Genomic DNA, 26,100 nt, shown 5'->3' with positions numbered 1-26,100 from the left:
GTATCCAGGCCTTACGCCTCATACACTGTAAAGGCTCTACCAACAACACATTTAGTAGATCGAATAGCTTCTGTGACAAAAGCCTATGGGAACAGAAGCATCCATATCCAGCCATTGCTCATATATGCAATAGCAATACTGAAAGCACTGTGCTAGAAATCTGCCTTTTTGGTAAATCCCTTAACTCATATCTATGCAAGGTTTAATTTGATCTCAAAAGCAGGAGATGGCATAAGCCCTTAATGCGGTGCCCACATTCTCTGCTGGAAAAGGCGGGGGACTCTGTGCGGGCACGTGGTGACTCACTTCTGCCGTCCCCACTGACACATCCATCGCTGCAGTAATTCATCATGCTCTGGCTTAGCCAGCTGCAACAGAGATTTCTGCCTGTCTGACAGAGGGAGGCCTGGATTCACAGAAAAGCAGCACAGCAGAGGAGAATGGCTGCTGCTGCCGAAGCAGTCACGTCATCATTTAATGGGCTTGTTGTCAACAGCTGATTATGAATAAAATTGTAAAACTGCAAAGATTGTAAAATAGCTGTCCGAATGGGGCTGATTGCTACAGTTGCAGAACTCCTAGGTGGTGATGCAGCTCTCCCAGCAGGTATTTTGATGAGATAAATGACAGTGTGTTAACCACTGTTCTCAACACGTATTTGTCAAAAGGATAATAACTTCAGGTATCCCAGTCTAGGCATTCTTGTTTGCAGGTGCAACTTGCTGTGGAGTGAAACTACTTAAAATTTTGCTTTGGGGTCTAGACTGCACAAGTGACATCACTCTTTTGACTAAATGTGAACTAGTGGATTTCATCCCTCCTGTTAATAAATAAGACTAATTGTTGGTTTCCAAGATAACAAACAGAGCCTGAACAGAAAGAGGGAGAGATTGTACTTACGGGCTGCAGAAGGAAAGAATACTGAAGATCTTTTTTTTTTTTTTTTAAAAAAAAAAATTCCTTTGCATGATTTTACAGAGTATGGAGCATTGAGGGCTTTTTCTGAGTCTGTAATGAAAGGTGACAGCAGCCACAGAAATAGTAGCAGAGACTGGAAGCCTTGTCACATCTCTGCTGTGTGAATGTGATCATTCACTGAAGCTCTCAGCAAGGATTGAAGTACAGAAAGTGGTGGTCTCCATTAGAAAACAAAGAAATGTCTGATTTTTATCAAAAATCAGATGCGATAGAGGCACCTTCAATTTTTGCCTCAGTTCCATAAGGACAATAAAAAAAAGAGGGGAGAAGCTAGTGAAAAATATGAGATAGTGGCCAACTTTCATGTTCTCTCTTCTGCTTTTAAGAGCAGCGGTCTTACCAGGCCTGTGTTGTCTTCAGGGAGAAACTTTCCTCCCCACCCTGCACTGCTATTGCGGATGTACATACTGCCCAGAACTGGCTAGTAAAGTCAATAATATTTCAAAGTGCCAACCTGTGGTGTGACTTGGCCTGTGAAAACAGACAGATTTCTGTAGCCAAGCCAGCCATATAGCAATTCTGGAACCTGTCTGTATCGCACAAGGGCTGGCCATACATCTGCAAAGTCCCTACACTATGTCCTATCCAAAAACCCCTACACTATGTCCTGTCCCACTCCTTTGCACCGAAGCCAAACCATGACCTTCTTGCAGTGTAGGCCAAATTTTTGTCTTAAAACACTAACATTTGTTTTCATACACACAGTTTTTCCATTTTTTCTTAAAATAAAATGAAAATACAGTGAAGTCTTTTGGCCCAGACCAGTTCTCAACGTCTTATTCAATGTTCCTCTTTACTCAAGAGGTGTAGGTTATGCAGACACAACCTTCTGTTTTTAGGTTAATTAATCAAAATAAAAGTTTTTATTTTCTGTTATAAATGAAGGGCTTTAAAAATAAGTTGAAATCCAAGCAACCAGAGACAGACTGAACACCAGCTTGTGAAAAGGGAAAACAACAGGAACAGAAAAGAAAGGCTTTGATTAAGACTTCACACCCTGAGCCATCCTACTTGCAGAACCTATACCTGTAGCCGTTTGCAACTGAAGCTCGTATCTCCACGTGAATGCATATTTTTATGATGGACTATACCACCCACAGGAAAACCCTTTCTTGCAACATTCCGGAGGTTTGTAATTTGACCTACTCCCAACTTTTTCAGGGTATCGGTTCAGAGCAGCACCTGGAACTAAGCTGCACAGACAGGCATGCCATTCCTTATTAGCATTTTTTCCCATGCCAGGAGCTCTACCTGTCAGTAAGGTTTAGTTCCAGGTGGCTGTGCCGATCTGATACCCGCAAGTCAGGAACCTCTGTCAAGCCTAAAGGACTGGAAACGGTACTCATGATGTGATGCTCTGTGGACTCCTGACAGGCCTATGCGATCACAAGTACAGACTTAAAAAGATTCTTTGTGGTTTTCAGTATCACCGCACTAGCTTGCACACTGGCCAACTCGTATCCTGTGATTCACCAATCCTAGCATTTAAAAGGCAAGCCAAAATGCAAAAGAGTGCAGACTAATGATCAGACTCTTCTCTATGATAATCACAGCACGAACGCTGCATCAGTAGAAGATGTAACCTCTGTGTGAGAGAGAAATTGCTCTATAGGCAGCATAACAGGGCCAGGTCCATGAGCAATGGTTTTAAAAGCAGTAAGCATGCATGCAGTCTACTAATAGAACTCGCTTTTCAGGCAAGAGAATCAAGGAAAGAGAAATCAAGCTCTAATCAATTGCCACATTTACTTGTGCTCTAAATGCCAATTTGGAGCAAGCTGGTATACCTCTGACTGCTGAGTGAAATATTTACAGTATTTCTTTCTTAATTTTTTCAGTCAATTAAATACAAAAAAAAAAATAGAGTATTTGAAAGCTCTGGTTCAGAAAAAGGCTTAAGCAAACATTTATCTGGTAGTTCATTGACAGCAAAGAGATCGGTTTCTAAGAAAAGAAAATTCAAGAAATGCACTGTATTAACTGGTTGGATTAATGTAAACAAGTAAGCAATGTAAATATCCAAAAGCCATACAATAAATTTAAGAAGAAACTCATTTTGATGCATTGAGCCAACACACATGTTATTCTGAAGATTTATGGGGAACAAAAGTATTTCCTAAGATTGCTGCAGGGTAATTGGTACCACATCTGTGCTTTGAGTACTATGACCCAATATAATATAGAATATAATTAACTTAGCATTGAACATATATATAAATAGAGGAGGATGCTTTGATATTGCTCTGATCATGTATAATCATTTTCTTTTAATTAAATACTTATTAAATAATTAAAAAAAAAAAAAAAACAGAAGAAAAGAAAAAACTAAAACCCTTCCAAATTCACCTCTCCAGTTACAAGGAGACTCAAATCCTAAGGACCCCAGACCATCTCCTCTACAAATTAAAGGTATAATATTCCTTGCGTCAGATTCTTGGGCAAGATTCTTTAAGGACATGTAATACTGCAGGATGAAGAGCTCTGTTTCTCAAAACCTCTGAATTTGTTTCCCAAACTACTCTCTTTGATCTCTTCTTACTGATCCACACTGTTTTTTTCAGAGCTCTAGTTTCGAATGAATCAGAAACGCTTCAATGAAATTATTACTTACTGTTTATTGTGCTGTTAGTTTTATCGTCCACTGTGGGGGAAGTTTTTACTGGTGGTTGTGTTGTTGTACCTTGTGTTGTCTGTTGTGTAGTGTTAGTTGAAGGGGTTGAGCCTAATAAAGAAAGGACATTAAAGTTATTTGATTAATTTTTGCATACACATGTATGTGCAAAATACCGATTGGCCTGCTTACAGTCTAATCTTAAATTACCAGATGCATATCTAATTTAAATTGGAAAAGAAAAATGAAGTAGGGCTCCCATTACTGCAGAGAAACCACATCCCACAGATGGGTCATTCCACTGAAGACAAGCCCATGGTAATGTAGTTATAAGACTTTGCTTTGCAGTCATCTTGAATCGGACGAAGAGAGCCATTGTGTACTCCCCAAAGGCTTCAAAATAGAATTCAGTATTTATAATACAAATTCCCAGGCCAAGAGGCACTGCTTCTTAAATTTCTGATCAACATCTGATTCTTTCTTTTTGTTTCCCCTCCACACAGTTCTTTAGAAATGTGTCAATAATTGGCTCAAAAAAATTTTCACTTACTGGTTGTGACAGATTCATTTGTAGCTTCTCTTGCAATTGTTTTCAGTGCTGGTGACTGCAGTGTTGTCACTTGTGAAGTGAATGTGTTCACAGCTTCCATTACAGCAAGAAAGACATTCACATGTTTATTATTTTATCATGCATAAATAAACATCTCGCAGCTCTAGCTGCTTTCTTGCAAAAAAGTAATGAACATCTCTATATATCTATATAAATTACAGGAAAAGGACTGAGGGGAAAGAGATTCTAGCTAAGCTTGCTGGAGCTTTTTCCTTTTGTCTGTGCTGACCACGTCCAGCTCCAGTTAAGTTTTTCTGCCAGCTAGCTTTCCCAGACCCACTCTCTACAACGTGTCTTCCATTCTCCTCCTCTGCACTCAGATTTTGGGGAGAAAAGAGCCCCTGGCAGACTTTTCTCTGAGGCATGCAGAGAAGTGCAGAAAATTCTTGATGAGAGGAATAACATTCACTATTGAGTGATATTCCCAGCAGTGAACTCAGTGCCCTTTAAACTGAGGCACATTGTAGTTTTCTGTTTTCTCCTCCAGAGAGGCAAGATTTGGAGGCTGAGAGGAGAAGAAACGACTTCCTAGGGCAGCAGGGATCACTTCTAGCTGCTGCTGGTACAGAAGGAGGGGAGCAGACATCACTAAGATTTTGGAAAGTTTTATGTTGGTATGTCAGTGCATGGGTGGCATACCACACTCCTACATTGCATGTGGCCAAAGGAATGGACTGGCCAACCTGTTGTTGAAGCAGCCAGGATGGAAACACATAACAAAATTATTTTAACAGCCCAGCTTTCAATTCTCCTAATCTAATATAAACAGAAAATATTACTGTCAGCTATAGAGGCTCAGTTCAATCCTTGTCAACAACCCAACATATGTCATGCTGCCTCTCCATAGGTGGGGAAAATGTTTTCCTTCATATGACTTTAGTACTTCTAAATATAATATTCCCACCAGAACTTTTAAAACATACTTGATCATACACTCTTCCTCTATTCTCACTTTCTTAGCTGTTCACCTAGAAGAGCAATGCCTCAAAGAATGGCTTGGAGCTTCCTGAGAGCTTGTTCCACTCCCACAAAATGTTTTATTCTCATAGGTTGCTTCTGAGACTTTTCTCATAGACATAAGTACCAATGATGCTTTCCCTTGTGAGGCAAAAGACTATCAGGCAAATTTCAGCAAAACATTTGAAGAACTCATCCACTGTGCTGTGTTGGACATTCATTAGATGTTCAGAACAGATGTAAACGTAGGTTTTTGAAGCATAAAAGAACTGCAACACAATCTGAAAAGGACTAATTCTTGTGCTGTAGTAACCATAACATATGCTTACTTCACTTGGCTGCATCTTATTTACCTCCGTTACTAGCATTTCAGCTGTTTACATCATTACAATCCCAGTGCTCTCAGCTCTGTAACAGATTCATTGGTGCCTTTGATTATCAGAAAATACAGTCCTATTTCCAAGTTTTCTCGCATCACATGCATCATTTATGAAATGCAGCAGCATCTTCAACATTCAGACTAATAAAGGAATTGATAATTAGCTCACATGTATGAAATGTAATCAACATTGGTTTTTAATAAGTATAAAGGTACAAAAGAAGGCGAACTGAGTGTGTCAGTTGAAGATATAAGCCAGAAGCATGGACTTTCACCATTTGAGCTAGAGAGTTTCTCTGTTAACTCCTCATAGTGTTAGGAATTTAAGTTTGACCTAGTTAATCACAAACTAAAGAGGAGAGTGCATCTTCTGAAACAGAAAGCTCTGGTGGATATAAGAACATCAATCATCAATAAAATGTGAACCATGTCATCAATAGTTTTAAGAAGTTATCAGTAGTATTTTTGAAAGTGACAGCTTTATGCATATGTATACTCTTACATTAATTGAGACCCAGTGTTGTCAAATATTATATAACTCTCTATTCTTTAAGCCCAGGTCCTCTTCCACCCTAACAAGATTAGTTACTATCTGCTACTCTCTGGTGCCATATTCCTAGCTGGACAGCTGGTGCCATTTTCCAGGTTCTCGATCTGACAACCTCTTGAACTATGAAGTCTCAGCTAACTTTTCTTATACTTGGTCACAATTTAAACACTCCTTGAGACCCTATAAACTCACATAATTCAAGCCTTTTTCATTTGGAAAAAAACCCCAAACCAAACAAACAAAAAAGCCCCCCACACGCTCCAATTAGCCCTCTCCACACTACCCTTAATCCTTTATTCTCCACATAACCCTCAATCTTTTATTCTTCTCAACAGACTTATATGATAATCCCAGGCAAAAACAGAGTGTACTACAATCACCTGAGATGAAATAATTCACCTGATATCTCTCAGTGGCTGGAAAACCTGGAAGTTAAAAATGAACTTCAGAGTACCAGACAACAGTGAATTTGAGCTCTTACCCGATATTGATGTTAATATGGTAAAGGATGCCTTGGTGGTATTGTCTGTAGTATTATGTTCTGAAATAAACACAGAAAAAACATCACATTAGTTCAGCCATCTTCCAGATCTATTTAGCATTATGATATAGATAAGGCATATAAGGCACAGAGTAGCAAGGCCCTTCCTAGAAAATCAAGTCCAGAAGCAATGAAGTCACACAACTCTACTAGCAACTTTTTCAAGTTGTATACTAAATCTGTTAGATACACCCTCACTGCTCCTAATGGGGAGCATCTTTCTAGCACTCTTCTAGGACTCCGGGTTGTTTTCTGACAAGAGATGCTTTCAGCCTTACCTTTCTCCCTATATATGAGGAAGAGAGGAGAATTCACTGAACATGGTCCAGGAAACATCAGGTTGACCAGTGATGGGCATTCCACACTGCTCTAGAGGGAATACTCCAGCTTGTTGGGATTTTACTGGAGTAAATGATAGCAATCTTAAACATCCTAGGTCAAGTTAGTAGATAAAAATCTCCAAATTTATTTAAAAAAAACCCTAAATGAAAAGCAAAACAATTTCTACATCTCCTATCTGTGTAGAAAAATTCTAAAAGCATGACTCAACTAGAGTTTTGACTTCTTAATAAGAAGAGTTTCATCCTTATTTCTGGAGTGTCTTTTTTTTTTTTTTTTTTTTTTTTTTTTTTTTTCCCTATTAACACCAGAGGTTGATGAAGGGGATGCAAAATTGCATTGAATCAGAAACAACCCTTGTACGCTACTGTAAGAAAAGGATAGTTACATTTGGGGAGGAAGAGATCAGCTCTGCTACTGAATGGAAAAGCAGAATGGCACAGATTAGTCCTACAATGCTTACAGGTTTGTACTGTGACATCCTGTCATGCTGCATTAAAATGCCATAATATAGACATTGCAAAACTGAGTCAGGACAGTATGTCACTAGTCTGGTGTAACTCCGTTCATGGTAATATCTGTTGGCATGCTCTCTTTTTCTGGCTACAGGGCAGAACAGTCAGCTTTGTTCCCTCTGCTTAGCATGCTGTGGTCTGATTAGCATTTCATGAGCTCCATCTGACGCTTGCCAGAGTCACCGACCTAACCTGGGGATTCAGGAAAAAATATGCAGGAATTCTGCAGGCACATGTTCAGAACAGAGCCTCATCAGATAAGCTTTACAATTGCTGTTTAAAGAATTCAAGGTGGTATCACACCTCTCAGCTGTGACGTAGTGATGGCACCCCACGTATTTCTAATGAGCCTTGGCTGGGAGTTTGCCCCTATACCAGTGTCCCCCTGTGACATTCTGCTGCCTTCATAATGTCATGTCCCAGCACACACCAAACTAGCCCAGTTTGTTTGGAGTACACTCCTGTCCCCACCATTGACTTCAGCCCAGCATGTGCTGGGCAGCAGGGCTGGCCCTGGCAAGTGTTTCTGTCCTCGTGGGAGCAGGCTGCAGTGATTTCAGCTTGGGCTGGTGTCTTGCCCAAGTTCATGCCATCCTCACTACCTCCTGCAGCTTCAGTAGAAAATCTGTAGCCCTTCTCACTAAAAGCCAGACTAATTTTTGTCACTGTATTACCAGAGGGGCAGAGGAGTATAGAAAGCTACTGTCTGTGGAAACCTCACCATTCACACAAGATGGAAATGAGATCTTTTCCTTATGGACCTGCTGCTGCTTCTGCTTTTCTCCCCAGGTTACATGAATACAGTCAGGATATGCTAACCCCCTTGATTAATACATTTTAACCCTATACTTCGAAAACAAATTATATCCAAATAGACCAAAAAGCAAGTATTTATTAGGGGTTTCCCAAACAAGGAACAATTTTCTGCCTTTTAAGTCTCATTAAGAGCTAGTGACAAAGCTCCTCTAATTCCCCATGCCACAGGGCCATAGCACTAAAGCAGAATGTTTGTTCAACAGTGCCTACATTTCACATGGTTTATTTTAACATTTCTCAGTAACTACCATGTCTGTAACACCAGCTAAACACATTAGCTAGCCAATTAGCTCATTCTCTAACTCAGTGTGACTTGAGAAAAGTCCATTGTAGTTTTCAGAGTATTCATCTTCTAAAGACATGCTGCATTTAATATCCATGATGATGGAGCAATATTTCTTCAAAAATTAAAAAAAGAGAATTTAAGTCACAGTTATGATTTGGGTCATTTTATTAATATTAGTTAATAGCATTATGACCAGCTAACTCCATAAATTCTCCTCAGAGGCAACTGCAGTGCCCCAGTGCACTCCTGCAGTAGGATACCATTGCTGCACAACTGCCTCTGTCCCTTTGATTCTCCCTTAGCAGTGTCAAAGGCAGGGAGAAGCTGATACAGCTGCAATTTCCTAGAGCTTTTGCTATGCTGTTTTGTGAATCCAAATTTTTGGATTTTATCTAGAGAAGTTAAGAAAAATTGTATCAGCAGAATAGAATAAAAATGGAGTTTTATGAATGAATCAATTGTACACTTAGGACAGGATGGAAAATTAAGTATATTTTAAAAACAAGTTGAAAGCAACATGAAAACATGCTTACAACTAGCCAGGATTTGGGATGGTATTGGTTGGTTCAAAGAAGTAATGCAGCTAGTGGCTTATTATGTTATTTGTGAAGTTAAATTGTGACTAAGGAGAATCCTATGGGGATAAAATCAAGAGATTAAAAATGACTGAGAAAAAAATCTTTGGCCTATTAGAGACTGTTAGCTAGACAAAGAGAGAGAGACACAGAGAGGGAGATTTATTTTTCTGATCACGTGAGGTTGGCTGCAGTCTTAGATGAAAGACAAGTTAAGTTACAGTTGCACTGTTTTGGGGGAATTCAGAGATAGTGACTCCTTTGATACAAGAGACTCCTGATGTATACCGTGGGAGCAGCCCAGATCTGCTTGTCAGCTGCTCCCTCTCACAAACCTCTCCTATTTGCTGTGCTCCCCGGCAGTAAAGGCAACCAAACGAGTGTATGTGCCTTCCGTACAGAGCCTTGTGTCTGGAGAATGTACACGTTGCTAAAAGGTGCTAAGACGATACTCTGGACTGAAATAAGGTTGGCAGAGATGGCGCTACTGGGTGGGAGATCCAAAAAAGAAAAACATGACTAAGACTAGATAGGAGGGAGAGAAGAAATCACAAAGAGGGGAAGATAACAGGACAGGAATAAGGTGAGAGCAGAAGAGCAGGAAGGCACAGAGACATTGAGAGAATAATTGTGGCAGGGAAGGATGTGAAGGAATGAAGAAGAGGACTTGACCAACATCTGACCTGTGGTCAGGAGGCCAAAATAAAAAAAATAAAGGTCAATTACTTCTTTTTTCCCCCAACAGTTCACAGAATTTGCTGTTATTGTACCCCCTCAAAAAAAAAAAAAAAAAAAAAAAAAAAAAAAAATCTTGGCTTGGATTGAAAAGGTTCATTTGTTCTAAAATTAAAACAATAATAAAATCATTTAAATTTGGTCTTGATACATGATTTCAAAGTGAACTAACCTAAAAACTGAATTTTCTTTCTTTCTTTTCTAAAATTCAGAAGGAGATTCTAAATTCAGTTAGCAAAGACCAGTGGTGCAGTTGTCCGCAAACTGCAGCTTTTGATGCAGGCTTCAACCTCCAAGGCCTGAGTTTGGAGCTCTCATCTCCTCCATCTCTCATTGTCTTTACCTTTACACTGGGAAGACTAAGATAAGCAGGTCCTGAGCTTGTGTTAATTAGGTGCCTGTTAGTGCTTTGTGCCCTAGAGTATGCTGTAGCATATGAATGAAATTGCTGATGCAATACCAGGCAGTCATTTTTGCTTTTTTTTCCTTCTTCATTTGAGCAATGAGTAAGTTTAAAACACTACTTGAAACAGTTAATATTAAAGTGAATGCAAAAAAAAAAAAAAATTCAAAAATATTTCTGAACATGAATAGACTATTTTGAATATATATTGATGATACTCATGATATCAGTTACTGTATTTAAAAGCTAGATGTTTTGGCGTCAATTTCTAATTTTGAAAAGAAATATTGGAGAATTTATTCTCACTACAGAAACGGTGAGTAAAATGACCTGTTAGTCTTCTTCTAACTTGACCTTGCACTAACCAGACAGGAGTTTATGTTCGTATTAAAATCCTTCCATTCAGATCAGCACTGGTGAGGGCACAGTGGAAGCACTCTGTCCTGCCTGGGGAAACCTGTTGAGAAGAGTGCGGGATACCTGGAGTGGGGTTAAAGGAGAACAATAAAAATCATCAGGAGTCTAGAGAGAGAGAAAAAAAAAAAAAAAAGAGAGAGAGAGAGAGAGAGAGAGAGAGAGAGACCCCACAGGAAGGATTACAAGAATTGCATTTGTTTAGTCTGGAGAGGAAAAAATAACCGGAGGCAGGATAATGGCACTCAAGTAGGTAAAGGATTACTATAAAGAGAGGAATAAACTCATTAGGTCCACACAGGACAAAACTAGAGGTAACAGACAAGGGAAATTTGAATTACATGCTAAGGAAATTTTCCAAGTTTTTCAGTGCCTGTATCAGGTTGAGGATGTAAGATATCCCCACTTTAAATCAGATCAATACACAAATGGCTTTAGACAGAAGTAAATATCAAAGACATGTTCTGAGGAAACCTGATCTCAAACTTCTGTACGTGTTACTTCCCCGCTTCAAAGTTGTAAAGCTGAATCCACAGGTGCCATTTCCCATATTATATGTGTTTGTGTGACCCTGAACCTATGCAAGACATGGAGAGGTCAAAGTTACCACCTTCTTGCTTTCTGTCTTACACAGCATCAGAAATAAACTGTGATCTTTTCACAAGAAACGGATGATAATTCTGCTCCCTGCCACAACCACAGAAGACTCTTATAGCAGCTGCTCCAGCAGTATCTGTGGGCAGACTGTCCACTGTTTTGTCCTCTTTGGGGAAAGGTATAATTATCCATATGAGAAAAGCTAGTACTGATATTCTCAGGATTCCCAATAAATAACTGTTGCCCAACAATGCACACAATCTGTTTATTCTTAGCTTGGAGCTCTACGTCTATTAGGATTTCTCTTTTATTTTCATTTATTGCTGCTTCATGTCTTTATTCTTCTATCTATCTGATCTTTCCCTGGCCTAGTGTTTTTCTTGCACTTCCCTTATTTTTGTTTTCACTCCTCAACCCCCCCCTCAGTACTTGTTCACTGCTTTCTAACCTAAATCTTGAGATAAATTTCTTCTTCCTTTTTAACGCATTTTTTTCCTAAAGATTAAAAAAAAAAAAAAGATTTACCTAGACAAGCAGTTCATCTCCCATCAACTCTCACTGCACAAACATCTCTCCCATGTGCAGAGGCCCAAGGCAAGTTTCAGGTACCTCTCAAACTCCACTTGTGCTCTCCAAACAGAGCTTGAGTATGCCTGAATGCATTAATCTAGGGCTTAAACTTGAGATTTAGCTGCTGTTAGAGAAAGTCACCGTAGAAGGCCTGTTTTCATCTGGTGAGGTTTAGCAGTTATATGCTTTAGGGGTTTCATCCTCAGTAAAATTTACCATTTCCCAAGTCCCCTTTCCAGCCAAGGGGGAGAGAGCAGAGTGTTCTAAGCAGGGGTCAGTATACTCAAGCTCAGTTTCCCGTGGAGCTTCAGGGTAATCTGTCAAGACACATGAGCTAGCTTTCTAGTAGCTGGCACCAATGCTCACAGCTGTTTAGTAACGACACCACGCTCGCCAGTTCTCCAAGGACTGACCTAACTTCTTGCATGGCTCGGAGGTCTGTGCTGCATTATTGCACTACCATAATTAATATGTGAGCTTGCTAGTTTACAGCTACTCTAGATAAATCACCCCAAATAAGATAAATAGCTATGACTGCAGGGTAGACATTACTCCACCCTCTCTAGTAACTCTGTGTAGAGCAATACAGTTTAATTAGGTTAGATAGAGCTTCTGGTACTTAATCTGTCATGTAGACACTCTGTGTTTCTCATTTTCCCACCCGTAAAAGAGGGATAATAGTATGTTCCTATTTCCTAGAAGACTACAAACTGCAACACACAATGGCACCACACTCTATCATTAATGGAGTTTCATAAGAACAGAGAAACTCACAGTTCAAGATATTATCTGTGTCCACATTTTTTATCATTTATCTCTTTCAAAATAATAATAATATGGATACAAGCTGCAAAATTTGCATTTGCAACTGGTCTCAGCTTTCTCAATGTTTTGCTTTGTTTGGGTCATGTGTTAGGTAAGAACCAACGCTCTAAACATGCTGCACAAAGCTGTAATTTAGGCCAAAGCAAGGAACAGGGTTCATTTAGATAGCTGTTGCTATTTCAGTCCTCCGTCTGCACTTTTGCAGCTACTTTTATTTCCACTAGATGCAGCTTTTTTACCCCTCATTAAAATAGCACAAACAAGAGCTACCCAGTATCAACAGAAACATGTTCCCAGGAAATCTGCAGGTTCAAGTCCTCCAGGCATATTTTAAGGGCATTTTTTTTAACTATAGTGTTTGCTTAAAACCTAAGAACAGTTTTACCTACAGTACATCCAATTTCATGTGAAGTATTTGGTTAAGATTGAAATTATGGCATGAAACTTTCAAAAATCAAACAGCAGTGTTGAACAGTGGTCACAGTTAAACACTGTTTGGCAAAAAATGACTAACCTATTTATGCAGACTATCTAAAACATTAGCAGGCAATAAAAAAAAAAATCTTAGAAGCAGCATAGGTGTTCCCAAATTACAAAATCTTCCATTTGGGATGTACTGTTAAAAGAAGTTTAAACCCAATGTTAGCAGTCGTGTTTAATACAAAATCTATAAATCAATCCTCCCAAAATTAAAAAAAAAAAACAACACTAACAAAATATTAAACCCCATAGAAATTGTGTTTTAAAAGAATTTGATTAAAGTAATTGTCATTCTGCTATAAATACTTACATTGCAAATCTTTCCTCTATGGTTGTATTAGCTAGAATTTAAATGGAAATCGAAGTCTGATGTAATCCAGTGAAACCCATCTGGCACTTATAACATGCAGCAATGGTGATAAATTAAACCAGCCACTTGCAAATTTCGTGAAGTTGAAGCAACTCAGAGAGAAATATACAGCCCACATATCTTTATATTTCTTCTGTGGGTGTTAAAGCATACATAGCACATGACATGCCTCACACACACATTCAGATGTGTCTGCAGTAGTATCTAAGCGCAAGTATCTGCACTGAAATAACAGTTGATGAAAAGAAAGCTTCATCCCTGGTAGTGATTCTATGCTGATCACCAGTGCTGCAATACCTTCATGAGCAAAAATCACAAAATGTCTTTCCAGCGTGGTCTCACAATGCTTTTGCACATCTGAAAATATTCTTAATGTGGCCTTCTGCAATATATATATATATATGTCATTTTCTTCAGTATTTTCTATATTGTTAGTATCTTATAGCAATGACTGGAAGGACTGTGTGGACTCTGAACAAATTTACACCAATCATGTTTCAGGTGAACACCTGTGAGATTAAAACAGATAATACAGGCAATGCTAAAAAAATAAGTCAGGGAGAGATGCCACATTCTTTGCTGCCTAATGCCAATCAGCTGGAAGCCTGTGATTCTCCACTGCCTATGGAGGTGGGAAACCACCTCCAGTTTGCCAAGCTGTTACCTTCCCTTCAGTCAAATCTCTCTTAAACAGCAAACTAAAACATAATATAAAAACCCAACATGATGAGATACTACATTTAGGTACTCTTTTTACTTCTCCATTGGAAGCTCCTGACTCTGGTGTGCAGACTGGTAGTGCAGAACAAGAACTGTGTGCTATAAAAGAGTGGGGAGAAATGTATGCCTGGAGGAAGAAAACAAGGCAGGAAGGAGACAGTCCTGGGCCAGAGGGACACGGGTCCCTCCCTGCTCCCTCATAGGAGGTGCGAAAAGCAGAAGCATCTGTGAACGTGGCGAGGAGAAAGAAATTAGTTAAAAGGGAGCATCAATGTGAACCTCCATAGCAGGAAAGGGAAGCAAGGGCAATGCTGCTCCTGGAAACTGATAGCTGGAGATGGGGCAATGTGGGACTCCTGCTCCGCAGAGGAAATCCAAGCAGGGCTGCCCAGAGGAACCCAACAGCAGCAGCAACTGAGGAGAGGAAGGAAAGGGAGGGAGCCTTGCAGTTTCTCTGAAAGGGAACAGGGAAAAGCCAGGAAATGAAACTTTGGTGCCAGCACTGCCCCAGCTGCTTCTCCCAATCACCCAAACATGTGGCTAGCACGACCTCATGCCAAACATTGGGCACACCATGGCAGCAGGCAACTGCTGAGAATTGTTTATTACTTGAGCAAATAGCATAGTTTCCACAAAGCACACTCAGGGCACACAGCAAACAGTTCCTACGTAAGGAGTCATAACAGAGAAACGGTGAAAAAAAGGCAGCTGGCCTCACTAACGTGGCTTTACGTTGCTAAGGGCTCCTGCTCAGTCGAAAACAATACTAAAAAGGACTGGGCAAGATGCCCACATGTTTTATCTAGCATCTGAAGCAAAGCAAGCAAAGCGCGGTTTACCGCTTGGCATGTGCGGACAGAGGAATCCAGGCACTTAGCAGACAGTTTCATGGTTTGTCTTACAGACTCAGAAGAAATGCAAACTTGCCTACCAATGACTCTTAATCTCGAGCTTTCTCTCTGCACTTTCTGCTCCTACATTAAGCGTGGTGGATGTCTTTATTACTGCATGCTGCAGAGAGATGAGGACATTGTTTGCTCTCTATAAAGCAATAAAGCTGTGCTCAGAATGCTCACCAGCACTCCAGCCTGCTTTGGACAAAGACTCCAAGCTCTGTACTTCACTTTATTTAAACCTGTTAAACCTATTAAATAGGTTTTAATTAAACCCTTTAAAACTATTAAACCCACCAGATTATCACCCTTTGATGGTAATGTATTTCTGTGTCCATGTATAAGATAAAAAGTAGGAGTTACTAAAGGTTATTTTATAGTATGAAAAACAAACCACCACCCCCCTTGCGTTAGTCATGCTAAATCAGTTTTAAAATGTTTTTGAATAGGTGCAGTTTTATATAGAAAGAGCTTTTAAAACATTGTGCACTGTTGAGCAGAACAAGAAAAAGAATAAAAGGAGAGTCCCTTCCCTGCAACAGGAAAGAGCAGGAGCGTTGGTGTTAAGTCACCCTCACTCAGAAAGTAGAGAGAAGACTGTGTAGTTCTCTGGGTAATGCCCACAATGTTTTTTTCCGTAACACATTATTTTTGAGCATATTTTTGCTTCTCAGGAATGAGTGTGTTTGGGTAGGACAAAAAAATAAAAGAACTACAGGGGAAGTTGAGCATAGGTCAATCGGAAGTTATCCTTTTTGATGTGCTGGGGCTGCAGCCGTTGGTAAAATCGTACTGCTTTGTGTTTGTTTAGCTCTATCTTTGTGATCAAAATGCATCTCAAGCAACACGACTAATTGTATAATTCAGGAAATGGTCACTGCAGTGGCTGCTATGATGTGTTCATTTTTAGCATATCCTGCATCAGCCTATACACTCATTTCAGCTGCACTTGCCCATGCCACTCTGCTCCTGACAAAGCTCTGAACACATCTGGAGCATCAAAAACCTATTCCCACCAGAAAACCTCTGTGTAAACATTGTAAAATTGCTTCTATAATTAACGTAATTCCACACTGAGTTGAGGCCCTCTTCCTCTTTTCCACAATGCCTAAACCAAAGGCTAAACAGTATAGAATATCCCATAAATGAAGCCCAAAAGAGACAGGAGTACAGTATCATTTGTGTTACGTTATATGCAAGGACGCAGGATGCACTTTAAAAATGTCTGTTTTCTGTAACTGGACCACATAGCTGAGGAAGACCTCCCTAACTGTGAAAAGCTGACTGAATACTCATATTATTTTTAATTTCTACCAACCTGATACAACAGCTGAGCTCAGAAGCTAATCCAAAATGTTTTTCTCACATGCTTTTTACTGCAAAGTGGAAATCAAGAAATTAATTACTTATTGGTTACTAGCAGAGCACTTGAGGCAGAGGGTCAACAACAAGAAATTAGACTAGCAAAGAGCAATGGTATTTATGTGATACCAAATCAGCACCCAAGCTGACGATCAGCTTCCTAGCGGAGCAGAAAGTAGATCAAAATCAAGACAGTGGCTTTGACAGAGGCTAGTCAAAACTCCAGGTCCCCGTCAGTGCCCTGGGAAGTTACGGTGAGCTAGGAGCAAAATCTGGTGTTTCTGAGAACTGATGATCTCATGTTGTGCAACATATTTAGCTGCCACTTGTACTTTAATGTGCAGGTAAGTCTAATTTCATTCCCCATGACAATTACAAGTATTTGTGAATCAGTTGTTGCATTCCTACTCAAATCCTTCTGATCTTCTCCCTTGGCAATTTTTTTCATTTATGATCAATCCTCATTTTCCACTGTTTTCACTTGAAAACAGTGTTTTCTGCCAGTTCTGGGAAATGTAAGGTGAAAGCAATTAGTCAGAAAGCAGACAGTGCACTATAAGAAAGTATCAGTAAGCCAATGAAATAAAATTGTGCACTAGTCCACTTAAATTCAATAGCATTAAGATGTGCTAACCGCATGACTCCATTAGCACACAGAATAGCCCACAAAGGAGGATAGTGAATTCCTCTGAAGCCAATTGAACAAGACCAGATAAAACATGCTGAGATCAAAAAACAGTCCTGCACTGGGTGGCTTTTGTCTCTAATACCTGCACTCTTGATTTCCCCTTCTGTGATCAGCACACCTCAAGTATTAGGTTAATTGGCATATATTTTTAATAAGTTCTTCCTCTGGTTGCACACTGGCAGCCACTCCAGTGAGCTGTTCCAAATGAAATCCAGCAGTTTGGTAAATATATTTGCTGCCTTCTGAACCACAGCAAATATATTAATACACTGTAGCAACCTGCTATTATAAGAATAACCTTCCTAAAGAGAACCTAAAGCTGCTTTACAATAATAGCTCTTTTCGGCAGCCATCCTTTCAGTGCTGAACTTCTGTAATATCCAAAACCCATGTGCTTTGTGATAAAGCAGAGTTAAATTCCACACAATGTCCAGATAGCTCCATAATTCAAAGAATTCAATAGTCTTCCAGAAACAAACGTTAATAGTCCCGTGCAGAAAGAGTAATTGCAATGAAATTTCATGCTCCCCTAAAACATTTTTTCTAGTGTGCCACAGACTTCTGCTTTAAGAACCATCTGCAGGAGTCATGGGGAAATGAGGATTGGACAACTGGGTGAGAATATCAGAGAATTTGTGATTCTTAGGCAGTATTTTGGCTTTTGGGGACTTAGAAAGGCAGCTGAGCACTATACGCGACCCACAACCAGAGTCTCTCTTCTCAATGTGGCAGCTCAGAATTTGGGGGTAAAGACATGGGTTTCTCAATTCTTGCTGAAGAAATTCTCAGCATTTCCTGCACCTCATCTAACCAAGTTTGGAAACACTTCTGCTTTAGTGACCTTTGAAGAGGTTTGCAAACGCCAACATTTACATCATCTACACTGATGTGATATATGATCCATGATGAGATGAGGAGGGGTAATTCATCTATCAAAGACAGATGATTTCAGACTGTCCTTGCACTTGGATAGATAGCACCACACATATTTACATTTAGAAGGTTATTGATACTGTCTTTTAAATAAAAGTCTAGGCTCACTGTTGAGCATTTTAAACAAGCTAGAAAATGTGGCAAACTAGTCAAAAATGGAGGAATATACAGAGCTCTGGTAACTTCAAATAACTATCACGCAAAGAATACTGACTCAAACAAATCAATAATATATTTTACAAAGAAAATAATGCAACTGCTGTAAGGAAGCTTACTAAATCTATTGATGCTGTTTTCATCAGACTAACTAAAACCCAAAGATTTTGGCATGCTGACCAGTTGTTGCCTCAATAGCCAAATCTGCCCAGCCCAAATATGATACTAATCTTCTGCTAAAGATTATAAAGGAAGAAATATCCAGGAAGCCTAAACAACTGATTAATATAATCAGGGATTTAATTATTTTAACCCTAAAGTTTTAATTACTCTGACATTCCTCAAACAAACTGTGAACTCAGGGCATTAATACAAGCTGAATGCGCTTTTAAAAATGATTACATATCTGGCAGAAATGTTTGGACAGCAAGGCTGGAGTATCACTCCCATCCTGGCAAAACACACAATTTCATTAGAGTGATAAGATGAGGCAGAAAGGTTACAGCAGATAAATATGGTGCAAAACTATGTGCCCCTTGCTCTGTGGTTTCAGCAATCTGAGATTGGATGCTATCTACAACATACAGCTAACACCGGGGGCACGTTAGTGTCATTGGAAAAGGTGATTAAAAATTGTTTCAAGAATAGTTTATTGACAAATAGGCTAGGATTTTCACCTGTACCAGAATCAGGCAAGCATCCACTCTCCACTGAAAAACAGTTAGAAAATTCTTACTCTATTAGTTCAAAATGTAATCTTTAGAGCATTAGCTAGTTATTCTTGCCTGAAAGGCACTACTGTCTAGCCTCGCTGCTGACGAGAAGACACTTTGGGCCCCTCCAGACTAGCCTTTGGTGAACAGTGGAGTGGCAGAAGGGGGCTTGCTCCCCCTTCCTGTCTGCTCTGCAATGGGACAATACCCCAGCAAATCATGCCTGCTCAGTTTAAGAGACACTGTACTAGCAAGTGACTGTCAAAGCACACCTTTCTCACAGCAGGAGACAGGTTAAGAAGACACAATGTAGAGATAGCATCATATTAAATTGAGTCAAACTATTTTTCCTACTGTGGGTAGGTTTGTCTGATACAATGTGCTGGTTTTACACCATCCAAGAATTCACTTAAAGGAGACGAATCCAGAAGTATCTATCCGCCTCATAGCTCGAGCATAGCACTGAACAATGCAAATGGCTCACATAGCAAGGCATGGTACAAGCCAGGGTATTGAATCCTCTGTTTAAATCTGGGACACCTATTTTTAGAGTGCTAGCTGAAACCAAAAGTAAATGTTTATCTTCTACTGGAGCCACGTCTTTAATTCTTGACTTATACTTGGTAATAACAACTGCTACACATACAAATCCAACAGGCCAAGTTCTGTCTCTATCTACACAATTGCAAAATAAACCATTAAAGGGTCTTTCTTGAATTTATTGCAGTGAAAACAAACAAATGGACAACCCTCCCCCTTCCCAGCTTTCTTAAGGAGCAGAAACAATGACATCTTTCTCATGTGATTTTACCATGGAGCCTGACTCATCTTTAGACCATGATGTTAACCTGGCTACAGAATGGTACAAGTTAAAATTTCTTTCTCTCCACCAGGATGAGAGTTTCTTAAAGATTGTTTTTCATTTGTGTTTTTGCAGGCTTTCACACAGGACACGTATAGCTATGTACACAATCAGAAACCAAATATAAGGTTCTTACTCCTTTCTTATTCAGAAAAAACAAACAAGCAAACAAACTGAAGCATAAGCCTCTGTGGATCATTCTTCCTAACTTAAATCAGTAAAGTTTAGTAACAACTCTAGTTTTTAACCCAGATGAAAGAGATAGCTAAACTAGAAAAAACATTCTGTTAAATTTTTAGACATGACAACCACTTGTTAAGCATGTTATATGGCAGTATATATTCTTGGGTTTGATGCTGAACACTGCAGACAACTTGCCCTTCAGATTCATCTTCTATTTGTTTTGGCTGTAAATCATAATCTTTTCATCAACCAAGTATCAAGCTGCTTATTTCTATCCTTAGTAAACAGAGCAAACCTGCATTTGGGTTTGGGGCTAGGACAAATGATTTCCTTTTGCCCCATAGTAAATAGACCCTTAAAATCCATTAAGACAAAACTGGCCCAACATGAGGCAACTATAATGAATCAAAGGAATGTGGCAGCAGGGAAGAAAGGTTCTGCACAGGAATAAGCACTCAATTAAAGGCTACAGTAAGCTCTAGCACTGCAATTTGATTTTTGAAAAAGCTGGTCTTGCAAACTGCCAGGAGTGCTGGAAACATCTGAAACATGTTTTTTTTTTAACAACAGGCAGACTACCAGAACATTCAGTTTGGGTTCAAGTAAACTAAAGGCATAAAAAGGCAACTGATTATCTAAAGCCTATTCACATTTCTCAGATTTTCACAACTGAGACAGTGACAGCTTGTACATTGGTGTCTCTCCCAGGGCACAGCCATGAATAATATCCCAGAGCGAGAGAAGATCGTGCTCAAAAGTTTGAAGTGCTCAGAAATGGTTTTGATAGTATTTCATTTTAAAATTGTGAGCTGAGAGCACAGAAGATGGAAATGGAAAAGACTATTTATCTGTCGCATCTGGTTAACTCTGACAATGGTATCAGAGTTCAAGCAACTACAAATCTATACAATGACTCCAGGAACCCAGGTTTAGTGGAGGCCAGCTCAAGCTAAGACCTGGGATTAAGACCTGCCATGTTACAGGGACGGGATGACACCCCAGGTTCCACGATACACACATAATAGGCAAGACATTTGGGAAACACTCAGTTAGAGTTAATCCAACGTGTAATGGAATAGCTTTGAATTGCTTCAGTTGCTTTTGGACCATGCTCTCAATGACAAGTTTGCTCCCACGTTTCAAAGTGAAAAATGTCTGTCTTTGTGTGGAATCCCACCAATTTCTACAAGAGCACTCATGGAGAAAGGTACTGCTAGCTGTCAATAGGGGTCACTAATCAGTCATTAATAAAACACATCCAAGGTAGATCTGAAACATGAGACCAATACATTTCAGTGCCTAATTTTGAGTGCGTAACCTGAACACATCCAGACTGATGCAAAGAGTCTAGATGTTTTGTGCTTTTGTGCTTTCATTCTTCTGTGCTATCATTTCTGCAGGAGAGAAACCTGACTGTTGGGGCAAGAAGGAAGCTGTGGTGTGCTGTGAGCACATTACAAAGATGGACAAGCGACAACACAGCTCTGGGAGGCACTCTGCGGAGTTCATCTGCAATGCAATATAGCCACAGCCGTGCTGTATCATAAGGCTGAGGCACATGAAGATGTATCTTCTAAGCACTTAAATTAGAAGCATATGCTAATTCCTATTCTCTAATCTTTTTGATGAATGAGCTCCATCCTAATCCATTTTAAAGAGTAATAAACCCTAATGATGACTCAGGAGCATCACTATTAGATCCTTGTGCTTTGGCCAGAGGTTCTTTGACCTACTCCGTTGTTGTCTGTTCTTTAAAGCTTGGAAGTGCTATGAATCAGTTCAGAAAAGCATTTCTATTTGAAATATATTTTGGAAAAATAGAGGGCAATATGACAGGTCCGAACATCTTGAGATGAGGAATTTCTGCCTTCAGCATGTCATTTAGCTCCTGAAGGAGTGAAGAAAATCCTCAATAACAGAGACAAGTTGTCAGGAGACTATCTGCCTCATCAACATCTAATTTACACAGGTAAATTAGCCTCTAGTAATTTGCTGACAAAGCGTAGATCCCATCAAAACCCAAGGGGCTTCCAAGGATGTAAGATCCCAAGACGACTAAAAAATTAGCAAGAAAATGTAGCCCACTTACAAGTTAAAGGCAGGGCATAAAATTCTGAGATCTTGCAGAAGATCTGGTATGTTCCCTACAAACTGCAGTGCAAACATCCTGGTACATTTCTGCATGATTTACAAAACATTCAAACACAGACTGCTTGCATATATTATATGAAGAGGCTACAAATCCACATATTACTTGTTCTGGTAAACTGAAGATGGAGCAAACAACTCCAAGATTTGGGGGTCAATATTAAAATGCTGGGTATAATTTGACCCTTTCTCAATTTTACGGAGCATAATTTTAAAATACTAAGTTTTTCTAAGCAGCCAGAGAGGAGTGTCCTGCTACCATCTCTAATGCTCAAAACAGGGAGACTCAATATGAGGGACACGTGTCAGCTTCCTTAGGATCCATTCCTCTCCTCAGATTATAAAATCCCACTGTTATAACTCAGATGTCCAGAATACTTTAGTCACCAGAAGTAATGGGAGCCTAAAGACTTTGGTCCAACCTCATACAACAGACAGTAAAATTGAATAAAACTGCTTTATCTTAACAGGTGGTTTATTTTTTTTTTAGACACACCAGGAAAGCACGGTAGCCTGCTTTTCACTATTCATTGCTAATGATAATGCAGAAGAACGAAGGAGAAATGATCAGATTATGTTCTTTTATTTGGACGACGGAGATGCACAATCTAGATTTCCTCATGCATGGTCTTACTTTTCTAATCTGATTTTACTAACAGAAATTCACTACCAAGTCTATCCTGTAATAAAGCTTCTTTTAGACATTATTTCTACAGAACAGAAGTTGTTCAGAGCAAATATCTCCTATATGAAATTTTCTTATTCAGGGGCTCCAGTTCTGCCCTGTTCACATCATGCAGAGGAGGAAAACCCTTTTTAAAGGAAGGACTGTCCTCTTGCCTTTGCATGTTGCTTTCCGATAAGCTTTATGGCCTGTTCTGGTGATTCTGTTCCTTTTGATCCAACTCCACCTTGCTTTTCAGAAGCTGTGAAATTAAAGGTTTAACAATGACAGGAAGACTATTTTTACTAGGAGTAGCAAACAGAGAATAAATAGCACCTCAGCACAGACTTTCAGAACTTGTACTTACTTAACATAGTAAGTGTTACTAAGTAAGAAGAACAGTTCTCTCTATGGCACAATGTTATTTTCAAACTTCTTTACTAATTTTTTTTCTAATAGCAGTGAGACCAAGCAATAGCACAAGCTGCACCACAGAAGATCTTTTTAGATTTTAACACATAATCTGTGGGAAAGTTCATTAACTGATCAATTATTCTAGTATTATAAATTTTCTACATCTGATTCAAAAAAAAAAAAAAAAAAAAACACAAAACAAACAAAAAAAAAACTCACCTACAGGCAATCTATAAGCCTTTGTGGAAGCTTTAGTTATGAGTGCTCAGCCCGAACGGCCAGCAAATGAAAGTGCAGATAAAAGCAGACTTAGTTTCAAATCTATCTTTTGACAAAGGTGATGACAGACGACTCTGGTCCTTGTTACAGTTTCTCTCTCCATCTCAGGATTTAGTAATTACTTCGACTATAAAAGTGCATGATATTTCAAACTGAAGAATAATGAAAATAGCAATCAGTGCCCATCTGAACACTATGAAATGTGATTAAATCTATGCATCTGAGAATGACTTTAAGGAGGTATTGCGCTCAGTAACAAATATTGCCCCCGGGTTTGCATCCCTCATTATATGACACTTGATAAATACTCTAGGTCCCTATATATTTGGGGCCAAAATCAAACTTATTTCTGAGAAACATCCTCGGCCAAAATTATTGCTGGCACAGTACCAAGGAAATCCATGGGAACACATCAGGACAGATCTGATTTGCAAGAGTATTATTTGCAAAATCTGACAGATTTTTCAATTCTCCCTTAAAAACACCTCTCCAAGAGATGCTTTATTTTAAAGAAGAAAAACAGAACAGAAAACCTTTGTAAATACATCTCTGTTTTTAATTCCTCTCAGACTGAGGGGATTCATGATATCCAGAAAAAGAGCTGTCACAAAAATACAATGGCATAAATTCTTTCACAGAACACATATAACTCAACTACCTTCTTCTCCAACACAGTCTTTCGATCACTGCACTGGAAAAGAAAAAAAATATCATCCAGCTGCTGACAGCTAAGCTTTTGCTCACAAAATGCCCTACAGATGTGACAAGTCTACTCCCCCTTCCCCCCCCCCCAAAAAAAAGCCGAAGAACTTACCCCCCAAAGTGCAAATACAGCATACAGCTAGGAAATAGGCAATCCCCAATAGCTTCATGCTTGCTGGTGGTGGTTGTGGTGTCAGCTTTCCCTTGCACAGCTGGGCAGGGAGTGCTCTCTCACTCTGAGGCAGGCCTTAATTACTCCATGGAAAAAGGTGTGTAGACACTGTGCCTAGTCACTGCCCATTCCTGCTTATTTTGGGGACTTTGATAAAGAACAGGAGGAAACACAACATACTCCCTCTGGGAGTTCAGTACGGAGGAGATTTATTGTTTCAGTCCTTACAGGAACTCCTTTTCTTTGGCAGCCAACTGTGTTTTTGTTAATACATTATTTTGTTCTTCTTCGGCCAAGAGGTCAGGAAAGCTTTTCAACAGAGGCAAACCTTTCCTTAGAATAGGCTATACATCACCAACTTTCATACTGTATTTGGGGATACTTTTAAAGGGAACATATAATAGCGACAGAGCCTGGGTAGTGGGGGATAACGCAGCGGGGAACGGAGCTCTCACCCTGGCTCTTCTTTCTATTAGATAAGGTGGCTGCAGCCTTTGGTGAAAATCACAGATGTTTCATACTAAAGCCAGTGAGAGAGCTGGCCATCGCAGCATAGCTGAGAAAGGACAGAAGGGGAAATCAGCACAGAGGGAGGAAGCGCCTTGCGCAGCGTCACCCAGCAGATAAAGGGCAGAGCCAGGAATAGGAGCAGTGGTCTGCACCCCACCTACTAGCCCACATCATCCTCTGTCCATGAACTTTTGAGGAGATGCCACATCTCATGGCTTCATTTAGGAAAGGGCTCTGCTATCTGTTTTTAATATAATAGAATCTAGTCATACAATATTAAAGCAGCAACTTTGACTGATGGGGATCCAAACCCCTGAGCAGAGACTTTGGCCAGCCATCATGTTGCGTGGATATGCAGCGAACACAGTGGTTGATAATGCAGCCAGATCCATGACAGCCTTTCCCAAACTTCAGGCCATGTCCCAGCACAAGATACACTTTTGAAATGAATTACACATGACTGTACCATTCCTGCTGTCAGAGAAAACTTCCCTGCACAAGATGATACATCTCCACACGCACAAGTGCCTTGCACATAACTTGCAAACTACCAGTTTGGACAAGCGTGCAGTATGCCAAGAGGTACAGCACTGCACATGATGGATGGCATGGCCTAACTGTGTTAGAGAGTTGAAGCTAGTTATTCTGGTGTCCTAGAAGGAAACAGAGACATGATGCAGGTTCTGGTCTGCATTTGATATAAAATGGCCAACCATTTAAAATTTACAGAGTGTTTCTGAAAAAAAAAAAAAACTTTCTTTTGGGGATGGGCTAGTCTCATTCTGTATCAAAACCAGAGAGAATCAAATCACTTTTGCTCAATTAATACCATAGAATTAAGGCTGGCAGTGAGAGTTTTTTTAAGCAAGCATTGTTTTTAAAAGAAAACTAGACTTCTTATTTTTAAAATTTGAAAAGTTTCAACTAGCTTTAACTGTGGTCTGGTCCATTAGGAACAGAAAGTATATCTTTATTCTTCTGTACAGATACTTGCAATGTTAATTTGCTATGCCATGTGATAAGAACACAGGCCTCAGAGAAACACTCTCAAATGGATTGTCTAATGAGCCAGAGCAAAATTTCTCTCTTCTCCTCAGCCCCAGTTGATCTGTGAAACTTTTATATCTCTCCTTCTCACAGACATTTCTCT

General features: G+C 39.6%; 1 protein-coding gene across 1 annotated transcript in view; it reads right to left on the bottom strand.

Annotated features, from left to right (window-relative positions):
* EMCN (endomucin) overlaps positions 1–24,544 on the bottom strand; it is a 54,196-nt gene extending 29,652 nt beyond the window's left edge. Inside the window, exons 1-4 of the mRNA XM_062574176.1 lie at positions 24,381–24,544; positions 6,567–6,626; positions 4,140–4,232; positions 3,590–3,700 (exon numbers count right to left, since the gene is read on the bottom strand). Coding sequence (XP_062430160.1) covers positions 3,590–3,700; positions 4,140–4,232; positions 6,567–6,626; positions 24,381–24,438 — 322 coding nt within the window. The 5' untranslated portion in view covers positions 24,439–24,544. The remainder of the gene's footprint in view (positions 1–3,589; positions 3,701–4,139; positions 4,233–6,566; positions 6,627–24,380) is intronic.
* Between the last annotated feature and the right edge of the window lie 1,556 nt (positions 24,545–26,100).

The sequence above is a fragment of the Rhea pennata genome, chromosome 4, assembly GCF_028389875.1.
Source record: "Rhea pennata isolate bPtePen1 chromosome 4, bPtePen1.pri, whole genome shotgun sequence".
NCBI lineage: Eukaryota > Metazoa > Chordata > Aves > Rheiformes > Rheidae > Rhea > Rhea pennata.
This window is presented reverse-complemented; position numbering and strand designations above follow the sequence as displayed.